This window comes from Bufo bufo, chromosome 11 (assembly GCF_905171765.1).
Source record: "Bufo bufo chromosome 11, aBufBuf1.1, whole genome shotgun sequence".
Classification (NCBI taxonomy): Eukaryota; Metazoa; Chordata; class Amphibia; order Anura; family Bufonidae; genus Bufo; species Bufo bufo.
The window spans coordinates 33,999,527-34,020,805 of record NC_053399.1 but is presented as its reverse complement, the minus strand read 5'-3'; the positions used below and the strand labels follow the sequence as shown (position 1 = coordinate 34,020,805).

The window sequence follows — 21,279 nt, the reverse complement described above, 5'->3', positions numbered from 1 at the left end:
TTTACACAGCATCATTTGCTGCGCAGAACTGATAATTTAGGTATCTGCGTGAACAATTTTTTTCACCTGATGAACATGTGGCTTGCGGCACGAGGGTTGACCATGACCATGGGGACAGATGCTCTTTAATAAATGTACAGCATCTTCTGGCAGTCAGTGTGCCAAAAATTCAAAGCTACTCCAGCTATAAGCAATGACCATAATGACGAAAAGATCTCACTATATCTGCCCCATTATATCCACACACAGATATTTACTTCCTATACAACATAAAAAGCAAAAACTGAAGCGAGACACAGAAGGGAAAGGATAAACCAATAGGAAAAGGGACGTGGGTGGGATCGCCAATGAGACACCTAGGTGAAATAGTCAGATATCGAGGAAGTGTTAGGCAGCAGCCCACAGAACCACAAAAAGGCACGGACTCATCAAGGGTGATGGACCGTATATCTGGAGAGTCGAAAAAATAGGATTTTCGTACTCACCGTAAAATCCGTTTCTCGTTCAATTCATTGGGGGACACAGCACCATGGGTATACGCCCAGCTACCACTAGGAGGCAACACTAGATATCAAAAAGGTTGTCTCCGCCCAGGTGGACTACACCCTCTCCACAGACACTAGGCTAATCAGTTTGTACCAATAGCAGTAGGAGAGAGAAACAAAAAGCGAAGAACCAACGTGTCCTAGACCGGGGAAGGAAGAAGAGCAGCAGCCCGGTGAGAAAAAAAGAAATGAAAACAAAGGGTGGGATCTGTGTCCCCCAATGAATTGAACGAGAAACAGATTTTACGGCGAGTACAAAAATCAAATTTTCTCATTAAAAGGTCATTGGGTGTCCCCGAGGGTGGGAAGGAAATCTCATGCAAAAAGTCAGAAGCACAGGTGCAGGAGAACCAAGTGACCCAACATGACCAGGAGAGGCCATAGCATGAAATGGTAGATAGAAAACGAAGGAAGTGGGCCGAGAGGTTCCAGGACCAGGAAGAGTCCAAAGAAACAAATTATGGGAGACCGCCAGGATCCCAAGGACAAGTGCCTGGGAAAAAAGGCCATATGCAAGAAGGGTACAAGGGGAAACATCCAGCTCCACCCAAGGTGAAAAAATAACCTAGAGAATACGGAGCAGGGCTAGATGTCCTGCACAAGAACCAAGAGTTGAACAAGTGCACACTAGAGAGCCAGAGGAAGGATCTGGAAGAGCCAGGGAAGAGACAGGAGAGCATCACAACCGGAAGGCGTGTGTTGGTAATGACCTAGCGCTCTGCATATAGAAGGATGCTCCAGGAGAAGGATCTATAAGAGGACAGACCCAACAAGAAAAATTAGACCATGAGGCAGGAGAGAAAATGCCTGGGAAAAAGGACAGGAGCAGTCCTGAACCGGAAAAAACTTCCTGGAGACAAACTAAAAGGAAGACCCAGTGGACCACCCCTCGGCAAAAGGAAGGCGATACCATAAGGCCTGGAAGCAAAGGAACTCGACCAGTAAGAGGACCCGACAAGGAAAAAACTCTAAATTGTCTCAGACCAAAAACATGGCCTGTCTGTCGCAAACACCATGTGAAGGCCAGGGGAAGCATTGGAGGCTGAACGATTGAGAGAAAGTATAGCAAAGACTCACCACGGGAAGGAAGCAAGCCTCCTTCCACTGCAAGGCAGGTGGGAAAAGAGAAACACCCTAGGAGAAGGTGGAAACCCCATCTGCCAGATAAAGCAGCCAACCTCTGGAGGAGGAGGGAACGTAAAGACATGCGTCCCGTACAAAGTAGAATCGAGCCTCAGAAAAACTGGAACAAAACATCACTGTGAAATAAGACCAGTGAAATCCCTGGCCACATAAAGCCTCAGGAAAAAAGGAACCAGTCATAGGCCCTGGTAATACAAGTGGGGACACACTCGTCTGAGAGATATCGGAGTAGAAGAGAGAGGACTCCAAAACAGCCTAAAGAGGAACAGTTCTCAAATCGAGGGAAGGCTCCATCTCAGAAGTGGCCAATATGAATGTAAATTGCAAACCGGAGCTCCAAGGTACCAGGATCTGAACCTGGGGAGACGGAAAGAGAGGTTAGAATCTCAAGAGGGGAACAAGCCTATGGGGACCCAGGAGGGAAAAGAACCAAACCGGGCCCAAAGAAGCAGCTGTCATACAGAGCATGTGCGGTCAGAGATGCCATGAGTAGCTTCCCCAGAGGGAACTGGCCAGTGAAGGCCAGGGTAGCTAGATGGTCTAAGAACCATTGGGGCAGGGACTCCAAGCAGGATTGCCCAGTCAGAGGCTCAGGTAGGGTCCACAGAACTGGACCACATGAGGACAATAATAGCCAGGTTATGAAAGGAAAAATGAAATGTAGCAACCATAGGGAAAAAAAACATCAGCCATGGTTAATCAACCATCCTAAGTGTAGTGACTAGCATACTGTATAACACTGCCCCGGAAGGGGCAAGTACAGCAGCCTGGATTTTGTAAAAGAATTGCCAGACATCCATATTTTAGAAAAGGAAGCAGAATTCGCCTGGGGAATCCGGGAGAGACTACACCGACATGTAGAAGCTACCAGCAGAGCACAATGAAACCCCCAAGAAAGGGGAAAGGAACTGACAGGTGAAGACAACGGCAAGGCCCAATAGAACGGCACTTCTGTCATGTAGCACAACTAATCAGAGAACATAAGGGAGTACCAAGAACACCCGGACCATGGAAGAACTACGGGACCATGTCCGATACCAGGGCGAGCAGCAGAAAATTCCATCCAACAAGTAGGTGTGTGGCGCTCACTAGTCCTGTCACAGCCATATCAGAGAGGACGTCCAGCGATGACCTGAAAACTGCAGTAGCGGCTGGTGCTCACAATGCTTCGTATCCCTGCAGGATAGAACATCCAGTGGTGATCCAGGTACTCTGCCAGGACTGGGCCATGTAACTCTGAAAACAAAGCAGAGAGGCGGTAACAACAACGCGAGTACTCCATCCATGAAATGGGGTAACGCGGCTGTGCGGAATACAGTAGTACTGTATAGGGTTGACAAAGAACAAACCTAGCATGATAGCCAACAACCTGCCCATGGCGGAGGGAGTGTGGTTGTCTGGTGTATAACAGGACTGAGAAGTAATGCGTCAAGCAATAAAGTATAAATCATGCCTAGTACAAGGGCAATAAGAAGACTTGGTGCACTAAGAAGGCCTGGTTCAGGAGGTACTGCATGGGTGTCAGATCTGAACAGGCCAGCTATATACTGGATCTAACAATTGCAACTCTACTCTGTCCAAGAAGGGGGGGGGGGGGGGGGAGATATGGTTACCAGGTACATACTACAACCAGGATGGTTTGTCGGGTACAGCACCTTGAGATAGTACAAGTACACCGCCGAGGACGACGGTAATGGGGTGCCAGATGCATACTGGAACCAGAAAAGAGTGATGAATACAGTGTCTGGGGATGGTACCATCACTTCGCATGAAGAGGGGCCACATGATTGCCTAGCACACATTAGAGCCTGGAAAGGGGAATGCAGGAGCCGTATGGGCCCCAGATTGTACCAATAGGGCACAGCACTTGGAGATACTACAAATACTCTGCTTGAGAATAGGAGTAATCTGGCTGTATGAGGCACACTATAATGGGAGTGGGAACATGGCTACAGCATCTGGTATAGGTACTCCGCTTAATAAAGAGTAATATGACTGCGTGATGCACACTAGAACCAGACAAGTGTGATGGCTACAGCATCTGGAGATGGTACAGGTACTCCACCTAATAATGGAGTAATGTGGCTACATGGTGCACACTAGTACCAGACAAGTGAAGTGGCTATAGCGTCTGAAGATGGTACAGGTACTCCGCTTAATAAGGGAGTAATATGGTTGCGTGGTGCACACTGGCACCAGGATGGTGAATTGGCTACAGCGTCTGGAGAAGTAATACGGTGGCCTGGAACACTCTCCGACTAGGACAGTGTGTTGAATATAGCTCCTGGTAATAGTGAAATTACTCCAGCTGAAAAGGAGATACATTGGAACTAGGAAACTCTGCCGGATACAGCATTTGGCAGTGGTACGAGTACCTGGGACACCACATAGGTATGTCGGTGTGCTAAACACGGCGGCAGGTAAAGCACTACCTACTGGAGAGGCGGCAAGCTGACTTACCTGTGCGGATAATTACTTGTGCAACCAGGGGAGTGCCATCTGAAAATCCACTAAAGGGGATACCAACCCTGGGGAGGAGAGGTTCCTCATTGGACAGCTGTCTTTGACCACCCAGAGAGATTCTGTATGGTGGAAGATCGCCTGATGATCTGTTCCGAGTCAGACTCTGTGCAGAGGAGTCCCTCGATGAGGCAGGAGAAACCTGAGGAGTGTCACTCAGTGCTAGTCCCATCCTGGGAGGAAACCAGGATGCAGGGGATGAAAGGGACCTATGAGGGGAGACCCTAGGCCGTTATTGGACTCTGCCTCCTGATAAGGACCAATGCAGGAATGAAGTAAAGGACTCCCAGGGGGGCCTATGCTGCCGCATAAGGGCAGAGATTTCTGTCCTGGAAGTGACTCGAGGACACAGAGGAGGAGCAGGACCTAGTTGAGACCAGAGGTCGATTACGGGAACTAGTGTCTGAGAGTGAGCATACACCGTTAGCAGAGGAGTCCCTGCGGGAGGGGGGGGGGGGGCCCCAGAGGCGGACGCATTTTGGCAGGCAAGCGGTCGAAAACCTCCACCATAGATAGGAAATCTAGCCCTACTCTCCCAATGGCCTGGGACTGGGAAGGGAGCCCTGAGGGAGCCTGGAGGCACTGCGCACAAACAGGGTCAGGCTGACTTTCTACAGCAACGGGCGCACGAAAATAATGTGGCGACCTCGAAGGTGGGCGGGAATGTGGGATTTCTCAGCAGGAAAAAAAAAACAAAAACAAAAAAACAGGCAGCCGGAGGCTACCGGACCCCAGGTGCTGTGTCCCCAAAGGGGTGCTGCAGCAGCCGCAGAAGTGTGCATGGAAGGCTGTATGGGATGATCCTTGATGCTGGCAAGATGGAGGCCCTGAAGCCGGAGTTAAGTGAAAAACTCCGCCCACGGGGCTAAAGCCGGCACTTGAATGAGAAAAGTGAGAAGTCAGCGGAACAGAACCGCGGGAAGCCGGGGGCCCTCCGGGGAGAAAAAAAAAAAAAAAAAAAACACAACAGGCGTGGGGGACTCCTAAGGAGGAGCGACGCTCAGGTAGGTGAAAAACGGGGCAAAAGGCGCACCTGGGACAAGGACAGGCCAGAGAAGATGCGGCCTAGTCCCGGTAGAAGCCGGGGACTAAGGTAGAAGGAAAGGCCGGGGAGGGGCATGGGTGGCCAGGAGGAGAAGGGTTTCCCAGGCCCCCCGAATAAAGTAAAACCCACCACCTGGCCAAAGGAGGAGAACTAACCCGAGACCACATGGGACAGGGACGCAGGGGGTAATACTTACCGTCCGGCGTCTTCAGGCGCCGCAAGGTCACCCCTTCGGCAAACTCTCACTTATGTGGGATTACCGGCATTCCACTGCGGATGCAGCAATGGGGGACTGGGTGACCGGCGAGGTACTCAAAGTACGCGCCCGCAGGGGGTGCAACTAAAGTGGATATCCACGATGGAGCCCCATCCTGCAGCAGGCAGAGACCTGCAGACAAAAAAAAATAAAAAAGGAATAAAATAAAAGAATAAAGATAAAAAAGCAGCAGGTGAAACAGATTAGCCTAGTGTCTGTGGAGAGGGTAAGGCCCACCTGGGCGGAGCCAACCTTTTTGATATCTAGTGCCACCTCCTAGTGGTAGCTGGGCGTATGTATACCCATGGTACTGTGTCCCCCAATGACATTAATAAGAAACAAGTGTGTGGGGCACCACAATGTATTTAAAGATAGTAGGATACAGTAGGATAGAGAGCCCAATTCTTATAAAAGAGAACGGTATTATCTCTCAACTGATGAGAAGTGTTAACAGTCCTTACATGATGGGACTAAATCATACGCAAAAAGAAAAAGACAATTAGATCGCAGTTGACGCCTTTGACCTAATTGTCTTTTACTTTTTACGTGTGATTTACAGTCGCATCATGTATTGACTGCTAACACTTCTTATGAGTTAAGAGATAATACCGTTCTCTTATATATAAATTGTGCTCTATACTTGAACATAACCGATACAAATCGTACTTACAATTTTGCATCCACAAAGGATCGAACCAAGCATTGGTCTTTTTTCAGTGATGTATCCTCATTGCAGCTGGGACAAACAACCTGAAGCAAGAGAGGAAAAAAATATATATATTAACATTTGGATAGCAATGTAACGGGAGTTTACAAAGGGAATGATGTATATGTAGCTGTCAGATATGCAGATAGTCAGTCGCTGGTTAGTTGACATATCAAAGAGACAAAGTGGTGCTGCGTGTCCTTCAATCTGGCAATTGCTGCAGGAGATAGCTTCCGATTTTGTTCTTATGACAAGTCTGACCCTTTAAAAAGCACTTCAGAGATCAACTGATGATGTGGAACGTGACAACGTATAATCAATTGATGTCACAGTTATATTGTCTTACAATCAAACATCCCATCTCGTTTGACACGCATACACCCCGACCAAATGTGGGAGCTGTAATGGAGGCCATGCTGGTAGTCTAAAAGAATTAACAAAGGCACATAAATCCGCACTATCACTTTTTTATTTTTTTAAGTATGTTTGTGTGGTTTTTATGTGTTTTTGGTGAGAATTTGCCGCAGATGTCACTCTTCTATTGACAAGGCACAAGAAAAGCTCAATTGACACGCTGCAAATTTCAAAATCCGCTCAGCAGGTCAATTTCTGCACAAATAAAAAAAAAAAATAAGCAAATCTCATACATTTTCCAGGTGCTGTCTTACGCCGCGGTTTTTCTGCACGAGAATACGCATGGGAAAAACGCACATGTTCTGCATCATGTGCAGGTAACCGAAGAGTGTTATTCACCAACATGTACACGAGTAAGGCCCCTTTCACACGAGCGAGAATTCCGCGCAGGTGCAATGCGTGATGCGAACGCATTGCGCCCGCACGGAATCTGGACCAGTTCATTTAAATGCGTCTGTGTACATGAGCGGTGGTTTTCATGCATCACTTTTGCATTGTATGAAAAATCGCAGCAGGCCCCCTAGAAGTGTATGGGCCTGCGTGAAAAATCGCACCTGCAAGCAAGTGCGGATGCGATTTTCACAGATGGTTGCTAAGAGATGTTTGTAAACATTCTGTTTTTTTATCACGCGAGTGCAAAATGCAGTAAATCGCATTGCACCCGCGCAATAAAAACTGAACGCGATCGCAAACAAAACTGAATGACTGTTTGCCAAATCGCACAGTGTTCACTGAACGCATCTGGACCTAATCCGGGCACGCTCGTCTGCAAGGGGGCCAAGAATGAAAGGAGGTTTGGACACAAGTCCGGAGAGACGTGGATCATATTCACAGGCTATGGCCTTTTGGTCTTGAGTATTTCTTTCTATACTGAAGATCAGATATTTGGGTGCGCACTCGTGTCTCTCTCCTCCCCTCTCAGCTGTGCTGCAGTGGGCTTTACCTTCTAAATGAACCTTGATAAATAGGCTTTTTCTAGATAATTCCTGACAAAGGAAAGCAACGCAGCCGAGACAGAATGCCAGCTATGTGCGCAGTACTGAACCGCTAGGACAGGGCTGGTGGTGGACCGGTGCCAAGCCAACAAACAGATGTTAGAGGGGCGGCTGCTTCCACAGACAGTCACGAATACATTGCTAAAGTTCACTGTGAAGTGATCAGACGGTCAACCTTCCCATAATACGGGACCTGGACATACACGGATCACTGTGTGCCATAAAGATACACCAATTACAAAGGAACAGCAGCGTACAAATACCCCCACTGATATATGACCTCTCTATATACCGCTAGGTGCTTCTACAGCGATGTGCTGCCCCCCTTACTTCAGTAGGCCATATACCACAGTAGCAGACTTATCACACGCCCCTAAACTTTTTAACTTTGCAGTAGCGTCTACCCAAGTGTCCTTTGCATGCCTCACGTATTGTCCTCTACCTCTACTACAGCTGCTCCGGTTTATTTTTTTGTACTCCCCAAGCTAAACAGTTCCGTCTTCCAGGCCATAGGGAGGATGAGGAGCTGCTGGAGACTGAGAAGGACTTCACCAGCCGGGGACTCCGAGTCTGGTGTCACATGTGACTGATTAGCTGCCATTCTGGATTTTTGTGCGGAAAATCTGCAGCGTTGTACAGTATGTATTTAGTAAAAAAAAAAAAAAAATTATAAAACGTAGCAGAAAAGATGCGGTAATGCAGATTTGAAATTTACAGCGCGTCAATTTATACTGCGGATTTCATCCTTTCCAATGCAAAAGAATGAAACTGCATCTAACATGGAGCTTTTCTGCAACAAAATCCGCAGCATGTACATGATGCTGGCGCATTGTTTTCTGCTGCATATTAGAAGCAGAAATGCGTGTGGACCGAGCCTGATGCAGCTCCACATACCTCCAGAGGCTCGGGGAAGAGTCACAGGACAGTCCATGGGGCTGCAGCAAGAGAAGGAGGGGAGCCACCGACCTGCCAGACTGCAGCCAGACTCTTCTGGGGCAGATCAACTGGCAATTTAAAAAGAAAATTGTGGTGCTTCTAAAGCATGCAGTTTAGGCTACTTTCACACTAGCGTTCAGAGCAGTTCCGTCTGATGTCTGCACAGACGGATCCGCTCCTATAATGCAGACGTTTGGATCCGTTCAGAACGGATCCGTCTGCATTATAGCTTAGAAAAAATTCTAAGTGTGAAAGTAGTTCAGACGGATCCGTCCAGACTTTACATTGAAAGTCAATGGGGGACGGATCCATTTGAAGATTGAAGATGACACAATATGGCTCAAACGGATCCGTCCCCATTGACTTACATTGTAAGCCTGGACGGATCCGTTTGCCTCCGCACGGCCAGGTGGACACCTGAACGCTGCAAGCAGCGTTCGGGTGTCCGCCTGCGGAGCGGAGGCTGAACGCTGGCAGACTGATGCATTCTGAGCGGATCCGCGTCCACTCAGAATGCATTGGGGCTGGACGGATGCGTTCGGGGCCGCTTGTGAGAGCCTTCAAACGGAGCTCACAAGCGGAGCCCCGAACGCTAGTGTGAAAGTAGCCTTAGAGTAAGAGTAAGGCACTACCTGCACACTTTCATTGCAAATTCTCATGTGGAAAAATGGCAAATCTCACATACACTTCACTTTTTCCTTCAGTGTGAAAAATCGACTTGTCATGCGGATTCTGAAATCCACATCATATGAATTCTTTTGTGCGGATTTCACCATGCAAGGTTGAGATCTGTGGCAAAACCACATGGAATTTATGCCTTGGGCCTCGTCCACACTGACGTTGCTCAACTGTGTTAAGGAAATTTGAAAATTCATTTCCAAAGAATCTCCTATCTGTCTTCAGTGAAAAACAGACGCAACACAGATGCCATCCGTGGTGTTCCATGATTTTCACTGATCCATAGACTTCTATGGGAGTGCTTGGTCCGCAACATGGATCAAAGTAGTGAATGTCTCAGTGATTTATTTAGGCTACTTTCACACTCGCGTTTGGTGAGGATCCATCATGGATCTGCAGATGGATCAGCACCGATAATACAACCATCTGCATCTGTTCAGAACGGATCAGTTTGTATTATCTTTAACATAGCCAAGACGAATCCGTCTTGAACACCATTGAAAGTCAATGGGAGGCGGATCCGTTTTCTATTGCACCATATTGTGTCAGTGAAAACGGATCCGTCCCCATTGACTTACATTGTGTGTCAGGACGGATCAGTTTGCCTCCGCATCGTCAGGCGGACACCAAAACACTGCAAGACGCGTTTTGGTGTCCACCTCCAGAGCGGAATAGAGACTGAATGGAGGCAAACTGATGTATTCTGAGCGGATCCTTATCCATTCAGGATGCATTAGGGCAAAATTGATCCGTTTTGGACCGCCTGTGAAAGCCCTGAACGGATCTCAAACGGAAAGCCAAAACGCGAGTGTGAAAGTAGCCTTACTGACCTATGGTCAGTAAAAAAAAAAAAAAAAAAAATAAAAAAAAAAAAATAAATAAAAATAAAAATACTGGAGATATGAACAGACACATTTAAATCAATGGGTACGTGTGCTGTCCGTGGAAAATGGACACACGGAACAAAAACACACTAAATCTCAACCTGCTGTTCAGTATTACTACTCAAAAGGAGCAACAACTCAAAAGTAACAAATCGTGGGTCATTATCAAACCCTACTGCTTCAAAGACCTTCTTTTTCTACACAAGTTATTGCTTGCAGATATCATCCAACCATACAAAACTGACCAGGAACAACTCCCCCAAATATCACAAACCTGATTTAGATGTTCATAAAATCACAGCATCTAATTTCTTTCAAAAGTAAACAAACAAACAAAAAAAACTCGAAAATCTTAAATGGTAGTCCATGCAATAGCAAGAAGGCTAGAGATTTTGTGCAAATTGTGCCACTATGTGAATATCATGGCAATAAACACAATTTGACCACGATGTATGACCACACTCTAAGGGCTGGGTTCACATGCAACTGAAAATACGGTGGAAAAATGCGCTGCAGATTTTGCCGCGTTTCTGCGACAAAAGCCTACATGCATTACATAGTTTTTGCAGCATAAATCGACAATGCTGCGGATTAAAAAATTCGCACCACAGGTCAATTTACGCTGCGTTTTTTTGGACGCAGTGTGCGATTGAGAATACAGAAATTTCCATTCACTTTGATGGTACTGTACAACGCTGCAGATTTGCCATACAAGAATCTGCAATGGTAAAACTTGCAGTTTTTCAGTGATGTTTGAACCCAGCCTAAAGGGTACCTGCAAGCAGTGCGGATTTGTATGGAGAAAAGCTGTATGAAAAATGATATGAAAAAAAAAAAAAACACTGCATAAATACTAAATAGACACTATTGCGGATCTCCTGTGTATTTTAACAGCCCGATTTAAGTCCATGTGGAAACCATACTACATCACCCGCAGATCTGCACAAACAATTGACACGCAGAAGATTTTAAAAGCCACACTATACGTCAATTTCCGTCAGTACAAAATATGCACCATGTACATGAGGTATGACAAAGCTCGTTCACTTTGCTAGTACTGTATTATGCTGCACAGAAGAAACACGCTCAACCCGCCCCGTGTGCAGCTACCCTTAGGCTCTGTACATATCACGATTGAGAACTACATGAAGCATTTATGCCAGAAAACTTTTTAAAAAAATTATGCCAAAAGTTTTCCATCTAGTCTTACTGGCATATATGTTTGGTTGATGTACTTCAGTTGCTGGGGGATCTGTAAATTTTTTCTATTTTTTTTTAACCTATTATACCGATCAAAATACTTAATTTAAGGGGTTTTCCAGCAGGAAAACATTTTTTGCATGAGACCAATTTTATGTCTATAACCAACTTCATTCAGCAAGATAAAAACTAAATAAGCAGCACTCTTATAAATCGTGAACAGGCCAAACATCCTGGATAATGAGGTCTATAGGGGGCGATTTATCAAACTGGTGTAAAGTAGAACTGGCTTAGTTGCCCATAGCAACCAATCAGATTTCTCAATTTTCCAAAGGAGCTGTCCAAAATGAAAGGTGGAATCCGATTGGTTGCTATGGGCAACTAAGCCAGTTCTACTTTACACCAGTCTGATAAATCTCCCCCCATAGTGTTCGGCTGATCCAGCCCAGAGATTCAAAACCGCTTCACTCACCACCGCAGTATAGCATTCCTTGGTTGTGCTGCAGTTCACACTCACGACTTTTCCCAATAATTCATCCCCAAAACGTTTTAAATCATTATCCTCCTCTTCGCTGCTGCTTTCTTCTTTCTCATCTTCTGTCCTGTAAGAAAATGTGACAAAAACAGAAGTCAGATCTAGATAATATTTCTTCTGCATTATTAAAAAAGATCCACTCCACCAAAGTAGGCGTTTACGGCTGAGATTTTCTTTAGAGATTAATAGGATTCTATGCGGTACAGGCTTCACTTTTCACTTGTAGTCGTCAAGTCTCAGTCTGTGCAATATTTCATATAGTACATATATAATAGCAGCAGATTACAGACAGAGGTTTGTGTAGCCTGTCAATCACAGGGGTGACGGGAGGTATTCTTTAGGCACTCCTAGCAGCTAAATGGTAGAGTATGTTTTTTTTTTCCCTTTGTAATTCCGATATGCTACCTTTACATAGGACAGAATATTGTGCTGACAGATCCACTTTAAGTAAACCATTATATGATGTATGATGAAAGAGGTTTTCCGCCACAAGACATCATACCATATGAATGCACTGAAACTAACATTTTTATTCTCAAAAAGAGCTGGACTTTTAATGATTTTTAAAAGTGTCTTCTTTCATCCAGGATGAAAACAGTCTTACACAGGAGTGGACACGCGGCAAGATGCTTTACAAAAAGGCGTTGTTTGAGTGGACTACCCTGATAATATTATATGTTGTAGGTAAATGACTGACATGAACACTCAACCTAAGCCATAATAAAAAAATAAAATAAAAACATTTCTGCCTGGTAAAAAAATAAAAATAAAATCTTGCTCAGGAGCATTGGATTTTCTTAAAGGGGTTCTCCAGGAATAAAAAAAGAAAAAGGAAAATACTGAAAAATTATTTTATAATATATTCACAAATACCTTTCATTACTTAGAATGGCTTGTTTTGTCTGGGGAGCAATCATTAGAAGAAATAAAATGGCCGCCGTCCTATCAGTACACACAAAACCTGTCCTAATCACACATGAGGAGAAGGTACTTCACCACAATGAGCCATAGTGCTGCCTCATCCTCCTCTCTGCTCTGCTTGTCAGGAATCATTATCCTGAATACAGGTGAATCTCTGTGGGAATAGAGATGAGGAGACATGAGAGCAGATGTGGCCAATGAGCAGCAGCACTTGTATGTAGTCTCCATTACCACAGTCTGTCCTCTCTGTACTTCGTGTCTCCTCATGAACTAAATTCCCCAGAGATTCAGCTAAAGTTCTTATCATCTGTATTCAGGATCATAATCCCTGACAAGTAGAGCAGAGAGGAGGATGAGGCGGCTCTTTACCTCAGTGTTGTAAAGTAACTTGTCCTCATGTGTGATCAGGACAGGTTTTATGTGAACTAATGGGATGGCGGCCATTTTGTTTCCCCTGATGATTGCTCCCCAGACAAAACAAGCCATTAAAAATAATGAAAGGTAATTGAGAATATATTTATAATAAAGTAATATTTAAGTATTTTCATTTTCTTTATTCCCAGAGAACCCCTTTAATGTCTTCAATATCTAAATCACATTGCAGGATTTAAAGAGCATCTGTCAGCATGATTAACACTATTAAACCAGGCATACTGCTCAAAGATACCTCGCTTTCTGCAATCAGACGTACCATTTCAGAGAGACCCTAACTTCATGTATATGCTAATGAGCACTCAGAGCACTGAGGGGCAGGCCTAGCTCCGCAGAGCACCACTTCACTTCCAAATTTTTCCCAATGACACTCTACCTCCCGCACTGATTGACACCTTCACTGTTCCAATCACGCCCATGAACCAGTGAGATTACAATCACAACAGATCTTGCAGGAACAGGTGCAAGAGTTCCGTGCCAGACCCCCTCACTGCTCTGTTGCCTGGCCCTGAAATCTTACGCGTGTGCTGGCAAGATTACAATTGGTTGTGACTGCAATCTTGCCAGCGCATGCAGAAGATTTCTGGTCTAAACTTTGGAACAGTGAGGATGCCTGGCCTCATCAATCATTGCGGGTAGGGAAGAGGAGGAGGTGAACTAGTGATCAGAGCACCTCACTGGAATATTATTAAAGCTAGGATTTCTCAGCAACTTAATGTCCAGATTGCGGAAAGCATAGAAGCGTTGAGCTCACCACGATCAACCTTACCAGGCAGTAGGACAGGTTGAATAGGGTTGATCAGGGTGACAGATGCTCCAACAAATCCAATAGCCTTCCACCCCAAACTGAATCCAAAAGGTTAGCCTTCATTAAGTCTAGAGCTGTGATGGCTAACCTCCGGCACTCCAGCTGTGGTAAGACTACAGTTCCCAAGATGCACACTTGCTTGGCTGTTCTCAGAACTCCATAGAAATTAATAGTGCATGCTGGGAGTCGTAGTTTCACCACAGCTGGAGTGCCAGAGGTTAGCCATCACTGGTCTAGGGGGTGCAAAACTTCCAAGTGATTTATTATTGGAGTCTTATTGTAGATGGCAACCCAAAATCCTCACCACCACCGCCACCCTATTCTCATCAATCTTCAGCTGACATCTCATTATGTCACAGATAGCTTTTAGTGTAAGTCCAATGTTACCCGGCGGTGCTCTATATTTATAACATAATGGGCTTTTAGTAGACAGGGAGTAATCACTATGGTAACGTCATAATTAGAGAGCGGCTGGCACTCCGGTAAACAGTGCGCTGGACTGGAATATTTAAAGCCTCAAATTCTGATCATGCTGCTATCACATTACCATCCAGCAATGGAAAGAGAAAAAGTTTCCATTTCATATTGCAGGTTTCTCAGAGCAAAGCTGATCTGGGAGGGTTGAAATCTAAGGGCTCCTTCAGACAATTGATGTTAAACTCATCTGTGTTCCGGACGTTAAGGACACGTTTTTAAAGGGACCACACACAGATGGCATCTGTGTGCAGTCCCCTTGTCTCCCAGACCAATTCAACCAAATGAGTGAATCTAGTTGGACGCTGCAAATTTCTCTGCACAGACCAATGAATTTGGCCCCTGAACTATAATGGGTCAGTCAGGGTGCTGTATGTTCTAGACTGAGAGCACCCGGATGTGAACACTGCCACTGCCAGAAGGAGTCCTAAAAAAACATCTGTATACTTACACAAGGAAGCGATCTTACTTACATTGGAAGAGACGTCCTTCTTCCCCTGTTGGTTTTTTTCCCAATGACAGGCGTGCCAAAATGTTCGGGATTGGTTAATGGAAGTTGGTCCAAAGTCTAAACGAGACACAAAAGTAAAAAAGCTTCCTTAAAAACGTTATCCCATGCTGAACATAGGAAAGGGAATCTGTTTCTGGATGCTGTGGGACCCATCACAGGAATGAGTGCTCCACCTCCCCCATTTAAATGCATGTGTGGCAGCATATGACCGCTGGCCCTACATTCAAACTCTATGGGACCGCCACACAGGGTGGATTTGATTTAAATCCCTAGTTAGTAAGGCTTGATTTAAATCATAGTTTTCTACATAAAGACTAATTCTTGCTGGTATAACTTATAATATGCAAGTAGATGAAGATTTTTAGAACAACTTTTCATATTAGTTTGATTAGGTTGATTCTGTACTCATAGTAATACTTAAAAAAAATAGTTATTACTTTACATTCCCCATATGTCTACTTCATGTTTGGATCATTTTGGGAATGATATTTTATTTTTTGGGGATGTTACAAGGCTTAGAAATTTTTCAGAGATTTTCAAAAAACCAATTTTTAGGGACCAGTTCAGGTCTGAAGTCACTTTGCGAGGCTTACATAATAGAAACCACCCAAAAATGACCTCATTCTATAAACTACACCCCTCAGGGTATTAATGGAAGATTTAATGGAAAATAGAGATACAATTTAAAAATTTCACTATTTTGGCAGATTTTCCATTTTAATTTTTTTTTTCCAGTTACAAAGCAAGGGTTAACAGCCAAACCAAACTCATTATTTATGGCTCTGATTCTGTAGTTTACAGAAACACCCCATATGTGGTCGTAAACGGCTGTACGGGCACACGGCAGGGCGCAGAAGGAAAGGAATGCCATACGGTTTTTGGAAGGCAGGTTTTGCTGGACTGGTTTTTTTTACACCATGTCCCATTTGAAGCCCCCCTGATGCACCCCTAGAGGAGAAACTCCAAAAAAGTGGCCCCATTTTAGAAACTACGGGATAGGGTGGCAGTTTTGTTGGTACTAGTTTAGGGTACATATGATTTTTAGTTGCTCTATATTACACTTTTAGTGAGGCAAGGTAACAAGAAATAGCTGTTTTGGCACCTTTTTTATTTTTTGTTATTTACAACATTCATCTGACAGGTTAGATCATGTGATATTTTTATAGACCAGGTTTTCACAGATGCGGCGATGCATAATATGTATACTTTTTTTTTATTTATGTAAGTTTTACACAATGATTTCATTTTTGAAGCAAAAAAAATATCACGTTTTAGTGTTTCCATAGTCTGAGAGCCATAATTTTTTCAGTTTTTGGGCGATTATCTTGGGTAGGGTATGATTTTTGCGGGATGAGATGACGGTTTTATTGGCACGTGGGGTTTATTGGGGTGCGTGTGACTTTTTGATCGCTTGCTATTACACTTTTTGTGATGTAAGGTGACAAAAAATGGTTTATTTAGCACAGTTTTTATTTAAAAATTTTTACGGCGTTCATCTGAGGGGTTAGGTCCTGTGATATTTTTATAGAGCCGGTCGATACGGACACGGCGATACCCAATATGTATACTTTTTTTTATTTATGTAAGTTTTACACAATAACAGTTTTTTTAAACAAAAAAAAGGATGTTTTAGTGTCTCCATATTCTGAGCCATAGTTTTTTTTATTTTTTGGGCGATCGTCTCAGGTAGGGGCTCATTTTTTGCGGGATGAGGTGACGGTTAGATTGGTACTATTTTGGTGGGCAAACGCCTTTTTGATCGCTTGCTGTTGTACTTTTTGTGATGTAAGGTGACAAAAAAAATGGTTTATTTAGCACAGTTTTTATTTTTTACGCTGTTCATCTGAGGGGTTAGGTCATGTGATATGTTTATAGAGCCGGTCGATACGGACACGGCGATACCTAATATGTATACTCCCCCCCCCCCCTAATCTTTTACCCATTTTCTTTTAACTATTTGCGGAAAATGAAGTTTTTGTTTATTTTTAGCGGAGGTGCCTGCTCAATGATTTGAGCAGGCACCTTGTTCCGATCACCGCCGCGGGAAAGGACTCGGGAAACATGCCGTACCGGTACGTCATGTGTCCCTAAGGGGTTAATCTTTCCTGGTAAGTTTTGTCCTGCAATCCATGTACTAGTTTAGTAGCTCTGCTCTGAACTCTCTCCAAAGTATCAATATTCTTCTGGAGATATGGTCTCCAGTACTGAGCACAATACCCCAAATGAGGTCTAACTAGTGCTCTGTAGAGCGGCATGAGCGCCTCCCTCTTTCTACTGGTAATGCCTCTCCCTATACACCCAAGCATTCTGCTAGCATTTCCTGCTGCTCTATGACATTGCCTGCCTACCTTTAAGTCTTCTGAAATAATGACCCCTAAATCCCTTTCCTCAGATACTGAGGTTAGGACTGTATTACTGATTTTATATTCTGCTCTTGGGTTTTTACGCCCCAGGAGCATTATCTTGCATTTATCAACATTCAATTTTAGTTGCCAGATTTTTGACCATTCCTCTAGTTTTCCTAAATCCTTTTCCATTTGGTGTATCCCTCCAGGAACATCAACCCTAATACAAATCTTTGTGTCATCAGCAAAAAGACACACCTTACCATCGAGGCCTTCTGCAATTTCAATGTTAAAGATATTAAACAATATGGGTCCCAGAACAGATCCCTGAGGTACCCCACTGGTAACAAGACCATGGTCTGAATATACTCCATTGACTACAACCCTCTGTTGTCTGTCCCTCAGCCACTGCCTAATCCATTCAACAATATGGGAGTCCACGTACAGCATTATTCTACATAATTAAAAAACTAATCTTTATTTCATGATGGAATAACCTTTGGATGGTAATATATTTTCCTCATAAAGCATTTTATATTAAAAAAAAAAAAATCAGATTTAAATAAAAAAATAAAATAAAATCCGATTTAAAATAAATCCGACTTTTTTTTATATATATATTTTTTAAATCATTGATTTTTATCCACCCTGCCGCCACAGAATGCCGAGTGCTGTGCTCGGCTTCTCTTTGGTAATCCAAGAGTTTGAATGGAGCGGCAGTGGAAATGAGTGACCGCTGATCCATTCAGACACAGGACATGGGACAGCCGTCTTCGTGATGGGTGGGCTCCATCAGATCGGGGATAAATGTTATTTCTAGGAACTGTTAGGTCTATATATTTGATGCAGATTTAGAAAACTTCATTAGGATTACCTCACTCTCCGCAAAGTGCCTTTCCCCCTTCAAACACAACGATGTCCGTCTCAAAGTCCTTTCATCACCATCATCAAAAACTATATATAAAAAAAAAAAAAAAGCACACTCAGAAAAAGCAAATCACAGGCAAGTTTGTCGTACTCCTTAAACTTTACATGTTAACTCTTATATTGTGCAATGTACACTGTGCAAGTTGTCTGGAAGGTAGATTGACTCACATACTGACTTCCCATTTTCACAAAGGACACATGTGATTCCTCATGTAGTCACAACACAGGGACACTTGAAGCTCAGCGTGCCTCCATTGTTTACCTGTTACACCATTCACCTTAGTTTATTCCCAATCTTCTCAAGTGCAAGATAACACAACAGATCAGACGGTGAGCTTCACACAAACATTTCGATTTACGTGTCCTGCAAGTAACATTCCCAGCCCCGCCGGCTGACTACCCATACGCCACTGGAGCCAGTCACTGGCCTCAGCATTCTTGTGCCATACAACGCCATTGCTAGTGATTGGCTGCAGTGGTGTACAGGACGTCACAGCGGAACCCAAAACAATGTCACTGGCTGCAGAAGCCCAAGGAAGAGGAAGATATAGTGAACTGGGACATTAAGATTAAATTTAATTATTTTTTTATTTTATGAGGCTCCCAGCAGTTTCCTTACATACAAAAAAATAACTAGTAGTTCTGAACTTTAGGTCCCATTTATGCTGGATTGAAAGAATTCAAATGGCAGTATAATTAACAATTTTTATTTTTTTTTTAAAGTCAACATTTTTTGTATGATTTATATAAAAATCTGACCAAGGACAACATCTACACGGAGTTTGTAAGTTCTCCCCATGTTGTCTCCTACCACACTGACATACTGATAGGGAATTAGTGAGCTCCATTGGAGACGGCACACATTGATAATGTCTGTAAAGCACTGCGGAATATGTCAGCGCTATATACGTGGGGAAAATATTATAATAATTAAAAGGGTCATTCGACAAAAGAGTCATGATAGACAGGAACCATGTAAAAACAAAAACATCACTTCACTTTTAAAAGGCCTGTCGTTTCAGTGTTGCGGCTCCCATACACACAGGACCAGAAGAGCTGACCTACGGTCCATGGTCATGTGACTGCAGTAACCCATCACTGGCATCAGCAGCGACACGTTCGCGAACACAACACATTGTGGTCATTTTGTGGTCACTGGCCATTCGTGCATGTGTCACAGAGTGCCAGAGACTGGTTGCAGTGGTCACGTGACCACCATCATCACTTCCGGTCTAGCAAGGAGTGAATTTCCTGTCTGTCAAATGCTTGTATTTCATATATTGACATATACATCTGATACTCACCCACAGTATACCAGCTAGCATCTGTCAGCTTACTTATAACGGCTTCCTGGACGGATCCGTCAGGTGCTTTCATTTCAACTGTAGCTCCAACCTACAGCAAGTAACCAATATGAGAGGTTATAGACTGCACTATTTAATCTCACAGCATGTGGGTCTTTACCAACAAGTATGGCATGGGTGGTTTCCAACTTACCTCTAGGGTTCAGTTGTTTTTGATGGCAAGGGCAGGGTAGCCTGCAATCAAATTCTTGCTGTCAAAAACAGTAGAACCTTGATGGACCCCCCACCCTGAATACAGATTCGTCATAATGTGTACAGGGTCAGTTTTTTTTAATGTAATATAAAAAGAGTTTTTCTCACGTCAGTAAATGGCATTTAACATGTAGAGGAAGTTAATACAAGGCACTTACTAATGTATTGCGATTGTCCTTATTGCTTCCTGGCTGGCTGGATTCATTTTTCCATCACATTATACACTGCTCGTTTCCAGAAGTTATGACAACCCTGCAATCGGTGGCTGTACACTATAGGAAAAAGTGCCTTTTCCTATCGTGTGTAAGCACAACCACCGCTGCTGGATTGCTATGGAACCATGGATATGATCAGTGTATAATGTGATGGAAAAATGACTCAAGCCAGCAAAGGAGGCAATATGGACAATCACAATACATTAGTAAGTGGCTTGTGTTAAACTTCTCTACATGATAAATGCCATTTGCTGAAGTGAGACAACCCTTTAAATTTCTCTCTAATGAGCACCATATTCAAATTAGTTATAGGGATTCCCTGGGCAATTCGTCTAATAAGCGCTTGGTGATATTACTGCATTTACTCTAATGCAGAGGGGGGGGGAACCAAAAAAAAAAAAAAAGGCACGTCGGGACCGGAAGAGCCTGTGTGAGTGCAGGGGAGATGGCGGCATAGGAGGAGTGAGGGAGGGCAAGTACTACGTAAAACATCTTCCCTCCACAGGTCATTACCAAATGCTCAGATGAAATCCCCAGAAAACCCCTTTAACAACCTATAATGCCTGCTTTCATCCATTACACCATCAGGCCTCTGAAGACCAGGAAACTGGAGCATAAACATCACTTCTGTTTTGCACAATGTTACGTATTTCTTCATTGTGTAAATAAATAAAACAAACAACAAAAGAAAAACATCCACTAGTAACGGGGTCAGTGGCAGGGCAGTAAAGGTACTAAAACAACACTGACGCTTAACACTTCCCTCCCCTGCTCGGTTCTGCAGCACTGACACCATCTTCCTGGCTACAGCGGGGGCGTCCCGTAGACACCAGGTCACTGTGTGGCCAGCCACATGACAGCAGAGGCCAGGGATTGGCTGCAGCGGTGATGTGTATGGGACGTCACCGCTAGAGATAAGAGAATTTCATATTTTGAAATTAGTTCACGCTTTGTTTGGTGGCAAAAGCAGAATTGCGTTATGGTCCGTGAAATTCGCTCATCTCTAGTCACCGCTGCTACCAGGAAAACACCAGCGTGAAGGACAGGAGCACAGCACTGGAGACGTGGTGACCATCACTTCCTTTACTGCTCCTGACAAAGTGTTAATTGAATGTTGACAATCAAGTTGAAGCGGTTTTCTGAGAGTTTAATACCGATAAGATATCCTAAATATCGGTCATCAGTATCGGATTGTGGGGGTCCGACACCCCGCATCTTACCAAGCACAACGCC

At 44.0% G+C, this 21,279-nt stretch overlaps 1 protein-coding gene across 3 annotated transcripts in view; it reads right to left on the bottom strand.

Moving 5' to 3' along the window:
• The window catches only part of ARID4A (AT-rich interaction domain 4A), a 111,427-nt gene that overhangs the window by 77,165 nt on the left and 12,983 nt on the right, over positions 1–21,279 (bottom strand). For all 3 annotated transcript variants that reach the window (XM_040411278.1, XM_040411280.1, XM_040411279.1), the window contains exons 5-9: positions 19,580–19,670; positions 18,223–18,302; positions 14,966–15,060; positions 11,795–11,924; positions 6,180–6,259 (exon numbers count right to left, since the gene is read on the bottom strand). In XM_040411278.1, the coding sequence (XP_040267212.1) occupies positions 6,180–6,259; positions 11,795–11,924; positions 14,966–15,060; positions 18,223–18,302; positions 19,580–19,670 (476 nt within the window). The remainder of the gene's footprint in view (positions 1–6,179; positions 6,260–11,794; positions 11,925–14,965; positions 15,061–18,222; positions 18,303–19,579; positions 19,671–21,279) is intronic.